A 6,133-nucleotide genomic window follows, 5' to 3' on the forward strand; every position below is an offset into this window, starting at 1 on the left:
GGAAGACCTTCAATGCGATGGATTGATACAATTACCACAACAATGGATGCAAACATTGGAACAGTCAGGCATATGGCGCAAGACCGAACAGCATTTCGTTCGGTTATACGTAGGGTCGCCATGTGTTGTAAATGACTCGACAGCAACTAACAACAACAATAACATATTTCAGTCTAGCCCCAGTGTAGATGTTGCTGTAACCCAACTGGAGAACATCATGTTAGGGGGGCTGCAGTTCCTTTCGGGCCTTGCCAGACGCGCAGCGCCAGCCGAAGCCGCCGCAGAGCTGGCGAGGTGAGGAAGCCGCCGCAGCCGCCCCAGCTCAGACCACCAAGAGCGCTGCCACCGCCCCCCTCTCCTCTCCGCCATGTCGGCCCTGTCCCTCTCACCCGCCCAGTGCCATGGCCTCCGGGGTCACTGTCTGTGACAAAGTCATCCAGGTCTTCAATGACATGAAGGTGCGCAAACACGCCCCCCAAGAGGAACAGAAGAAATGCAGGAAGGCTGTTATCTTCTGCCTGAGTGAGGACAAGAAGAAGATCATCCTGGAGGCAGGGAAGGAAATCCTGGTGGGCGACCTGCGAGATACCGTCGATGACCCTTATCTGCACTTCGTCACGATGTTGCCCCTGAGTGACTGCTGCTACGCCCTCTATGAGGCTACCTACGAAACCAAGGAGAGCAAAAAGGAAGATTTAGTCTTCCTCTTCTGGACACCCGAGAGTGCCCCTTTGAAGAGTAAGATGATCTATGCCAGTTCTAAGGATGCCCTCAAGAAGAAATTTCCAGGGATCAAGCACGAGTGGCAAGCAAACGTCCTAGAAGATATAAAAGACCGCCAGAGCCTAGCTGAGAAATTGGGCGGCAGCTCCGTCACCAGCTTGGAGGGCAAGCCCGTGTGAGGACCCCCCCTTTCCCAGGTCCCCTGTCATGCCAGTGTCTCTGGAGCTTCCATGTTAATGGCTCCATGCTACTATTGGGGGGGTTGTGGGGGGTTCTCCTTTTCAGTTCCATTCCAGTTTTCTGCCTTCTCATCTCCTCGGCCTGGTGCTCTCCTCCTGTATCAGCAGCTGGCTTGCGGCCCACAGCGGCTGTTAAAACTCGCCAAACGTGCTACAGCTTTTTCACTCTCCATTCCAGCTCCCTCTCTCCCCACCCCCCCAAGCCCTTGAGGTGACATTCCCGAGGGGGCTTCCGTTCTCAGCTTCTTCCTTTGCCCGCTGAGTCCATCTCCTTCCTCCATTCCACTCCCGGTTGAGGATGGGGCAGGCAGTGGGTGAGCATCGAAAGCTTGGGATGGGGCCTTTATTCCAGAGTTAGTCCATTTCCAGTGTGTTTAAAAAAAAAATTTTTTATTGGTCTCCATATGTGTGTTTTGGGAAATTGTGGAATGGCGACTGCATTCCCAACCCTCCCCCTCCCCTGTGATTACTTCCCCCCCCCCCCACTTCTTACTGCCATAGTAGCTCTGTGCTTGTCTGTAGTACTGTGCACAAAATGAGATATTGTGGAAAAAGTTGCACCCATCTCTACGTTGGGGTGGAATTAACAAACTATGGAACATCATGTTAGAGAAGATTGGTTTGGTAATTCATGGATTAAACAGTGAGTATAAATTACTATAAAACACTGGCAACTAAATCAGACTTTCATGCCATCTAGGACAATATCTTGCCTAGAAGACCCAAAGCAATCATGTACATGAGATTCCATTCTTCAGAATTATCCTGCATCAGAACCAACTGAGATTAACCACTTCAGTTTATTAATAAAATGCAAAGGAAACAGAATTGCAGCCAACAGGAGAGAGGAGGTAAGGCACAGCTTCTAACTGAAGATTTGTACTAACTGGTATACGGAGGATCCAAAGTAAGAGTCAATAGATGAGCCAGGAATAAAACATCTCCTCTGCACTAGTGCCAGAAAATGCACCATGGTTCTAGAGATTGTACAAGTGAACTTCAACTCAAGGTGCCCAGCACAAGACTGTTGAATGTTCATGGACTTTTAGATGTCAGCTTAATTAAAAGGCATTGGTTGCCACAGTTTATCAGGAGGAGGGACACTAATAAACCACCACAACCAATTGTTTAAGCATGATTTCTGCCTAGAAGCAAAGTAGGTCAGATAGAGGCTTTAAAATATTATTTAGTTTTTTGAAATTAACTTGCCAAATTCCAGCATTCCAAAACAACTCTTTCTGACCTAGTTTGAGGCATCAAGGGTTTTATTTATTTATTTATTTAAAAGATTTGTATGGCCACCCATCTTAGACCACAACTCTGGGTAGTTCACAACAATAAAACCAAAAAACAATTTTAAAAACCTACAGAAACCCCAAAAAGTCCGAGTGCCTCAGCCATCTTGCTGGGATGCCTCCAACAAACCATTCATGGGCTCCCATCTCACTCTACCTCAAAGCCTGAGTAAAAAGCCAGGTCCTGAAGATCTTCTTGAAGGCTAAAAGGGTGGAGGCCTGCTGGATTGCCAGGAGAGGGTATTCCACAGGGCAGGGGCAGTTATGGAAAAGGCAAGCTTCCGAGGTCCCACTAGGTGGCGATATTTATGGGAAGGGACCTGGAGCATGGCAACCCTATCAGACCTGGCGGGGTGGGCAGACACCCCCAGGGAGAGGCAGTCCCACAACTAACCCAATGCCATGCCATGTAGGGTTTGAAGGTGATAACCAGCACCTTGAATTGTACCTGGAAAGAAAGTGGGAGCCTGTGCAGCCCGTTTAACAGCAGTGTAATCTGGGCAAACTGAGGGCACCCAACACTCTACGTGCTGCCATATTCTGGACTACTGTTGTTGCAAATTCTGGGTGGTCTTCAAGGGCAGCCCAATGCAGAGTGCAACTGGCCTGCAAGAATAAGATAAATTCCAAATGATACAATAGTAAATGCAAATATTAACAAACATATTTAATCTGTACTGGTTTAATCCAGGATTTCTCAACCTTGGCAACTAGAAGATGTGTGGACTTCATGGCTGACTGGGGAATTCTGGGAGTTGAAGTCCACACATCTTCAAGTTGCCAAGGCTGAGAAACCCTGGTTTAATCTATACACACTTTGTTCAGATATAGACTTTTCCTCTGGATCTTCCTTAGGAGAAAACCATCTGACCATCCATCCTATTTCTTTCAGATGTTTCCTTGTCAACATGGTGCTGACCAAATACTGATAATTCATTACCTCTTTCTCCTCTAAGCAATTCTTCACATCCCTATATTTGTTTTTTCCTTTCAAAGGGAGGAGAGATGTTCTAATGAATTAAACCGTGGTAGCCCATCTGAACCATGAAGTCCTGTTGATGGGCTTCTCAGCCAACATTTTCTAGATTGATATTTGTTGCCTGAATTTTTCATGAAGAGAAAGCAGTGGAGGTTGATTTGGGCTGCAGCAGCAGTAGCAGCATTACTGAGGAACACTGGCTTTGCATTTCCACCCTTCACTGAAAAAGAAGCAGCTGGCACAGCATGTGGTTACCACTTGAAAAGCTAGGCTCCTCTGCAAACTGGCTCCACCACCCCTCGGCACTGGAGCTGAAAATTCCCATCCCACTCCCTGCTTTCAAACTCTCCCTGCCCTCCAGCAGGTCACCTGAGGTCTGAGAACAGCACTGACGTGTGATGGCTGATTCCAGCTATGGGGTTTTATGAAGGGCTTGTCCCTACAAGACACCCTGCCCTCAGCTACAACTCATATGCAAATATACATCTTAGAAACACAATCGCCTTTTTGATTCTCATGATTAAGACACCACTCACAGAGCTGCGTGTGCAGCAGAGCCATGGCAGGACACACAAACATCTCACCGACTTTCACTTTCAGTGAATATGAAGGAGGGGGAGGGGAGGGGGGGGAGGGCCCCAGTGCAGTGTAGTGGTGAAAGTGTCGGACTACGAGTGGGGCAACCCAAGTTCTTGTCCCCCATCAGTCATGGAAGCTCTGCTCACTGTTACTCCCTTTCAGCCCAACCTACCATACAGGGTTGTTGTTGTTGTGGGGAAAAATAGGAGGAGTGAGCATTTTGTATGCTACCTTATGGTCTTATACAAGAGGTGGGACCTAAAGCTAATAAATAATAAATAAATAAAAATTAAGGAATAAGTGGGTAGAGCCCAATGGTGTGTTGGAGTGCAGAGGGTCCCCCCCAACCCTTCATCAATTCCTGCAAGTTGTCACCAGCCTGGGTGGATTTCCAGCCTAAGTGCGGGGAGGGGAGGGGAGGGGAGGGGGGCCCTGAGGGTGTCAAGTGGGGAGGCAGAGCGGGCCAGGTGACTGTGTAGATTAGGCACACGATGGTTCCCCCTGCCCTGAGCTGGAGAATGAGTGGCTCGGCCCTGCACTGAGGACATTGGGAAGTTGAAGACTTGCCTCTTCAATCAGGTGACAACTTAGTTGTGACCACCTGGAACAAAACATCTCACAAGTTGCCTTGCTACCTCTGGCAGAAGGTGGAACAGGTTTAGCTTTATGACAAAGTGCTGCCAGCACTGAGCTGGCCAGAGACATCTCTCTGGAAGTGAGCTGAGCAAGGCTCCCATCCCTTACCCTCCCGTTGCCCTCCATGGTGCAGCTAGAGCTGAAAAACAGACGTGTGGCAGTTAATGAGAAGCCTATGAATTCTTTCTGTATAGGCTCACTTAAGACTGCATGTTATTAGGCGTGAGAATACAAGCTGGACTATTATTACAAGAATGGAATACTGTGCCACCTACTTTTTGTACTGGGCTCTGGCTGTGGCTTGTGCCCCACCCTGGAAAACTAACTGAAAGGAAATGCAGCCCTCTGGCTGAAAATTGCTCCCCATCCTTGCTCTGCCTTCCCCAGGCCAGTGACCTGCAGAGAAATCAGATTCCACCTTCCATAATCTTAGGGGTTGTGAGAGTTGGAGTCAAGGGGCTTTCTGGATGACTATTCCCAGGCCACAAAGGCTCGCTTGGTTGCTACATGAATGCTCATTTTTGTTGTAACTCTCTCATATTTGAATTGCCTTTTGGAGAAGCAATGCTCCCCTCAGAAGAAGAAGGGCAAGGAAAAGCTCCTGCTAGTCATGTTTGACTTCTAGGAATTTCATGGACATGTTTGTGCAGTTTTCTTGGCAACAATATAGAAATGGTTTGCTACTGCTTTTTCTCTAAGATAAGATTCTGACATCCCAGTCTAACCTACAGTCCCAGGGTTTCTGAGTGGTCTTCCATCCAAAAATTAACCAGACCCAGGCCCTACCTGGCTTCTTGAAATCAGCCCAGATTGGCCAGATGCTGCCATCTAGCTGGTCAGTTCTTTTCTTGGATTTATGCAATTGGGATCCCTCACACCTCCCTTTCCCTAGATCAACTTCCTCTTCCCCAGTGTTTCTCAACCTTGGCAGCTTGAAGATGGGTGGGCTTCAACTCCCAGAATTCCCCAGCCAGCAAGCCACACATCTTCAAGCTGCCAAGGTTGGGAAACACTGTTCTTTCCCTTGGCTATGCTGGCTGGGGATTATAGGAGTTATAGTTATATAGTTATATAGGATTATAGGAGTTGAATGCAATACTGGGTCCTATTTAGGGAAGCTTGTAAAGCAGGAACCCAACTACAGAGGCTTGAAGCAAATCTGCAGCCCATCATCCCGCTGCGTGCCAAGAATGGGATGTGCTGGGACACTCCCCACTGTCCTTGTTTGCACAGATCTGTGGCTTCCACAGAAGCCCAGCCCAAGAAATACAAGCTGCTATGAATCATTGCAATATTGGATTAGATGTCCCTTTCTGCAGATGGCTAATTCAAACCATTCCCCAAGTAACGCCTTCCAGCACATGTGGGTAGGCGGAGGGGCTTCTGCAGAAGGACCGAATGGGGGTGGGGGAGATATAAAGCCAGGATTTACTGAATCTTTGTTCTCTCTTTTTGGCTCTGCTTCTCTGCCGCCAGGCAAATAACATCACTGCATTTATCAATGCCTCAGTTTACCCCCTAGTGAAATGGAATTAACAAACCCATGTGTTTGGTGTTGTTAGCATATAATTAATGAAAGACCAAACCAACAACCCCAGACAACTATTCAGCAACTGGCCTTGCATTCAATTATGCTCTCAAAAATAAATAAATAAATAAACAAATATAAACAAATAAACAAA

At 47.5% G+C, this 6,133-nt stretch overlaps 1 protein-coding gene across 1 annotated transcript; it reads left to right on the top strand.

Annotated features, from left to right (window-relative positions):
- Positions 1 to 322: 322 nt before the first annotated feature.
- Positions 323 to 1,553, top strand: LOC134490952 (cofilin-2-like). Its single transcript, XM_063294342.1, has one exon. The coding sequence runs from the start codon at positions 402 to 404 to the stop codon at positions 900 to 902; it is 501 nt and encodes a 166-aa protein (XP_063150412.1). The 5' UTR covers positions 323 to 401; the 3' UTR covers positions 903 to 1,553.
- Positions 1,554 to 6,133: the final 4,580 nt, after the last annotated feature.

Source organism: Candoia aspera, chromosome 2 (assembly GCF_035149785.1).
Source record: "Candoia aspera isolate rCanAsp1 chromosome 2, rCanAsp1.hap2, whole genome shotgun sequence".
Lineage (NCBI taxonomy): Eukaryota > Metazoa > Chordata > Lepidosauria > Squamata > Boidae > Candoia > Candoia aspera.

What these genes read in the sequence shown, in the direction of transcription:
- LOC134490952 (XM_063294342.1), top strand. Translation starts at nt 402, where the DNA reads ATGGCCTCCGGGGTCACTGTCTGTGACAAAGTCATCCAGGTCTTCAAT.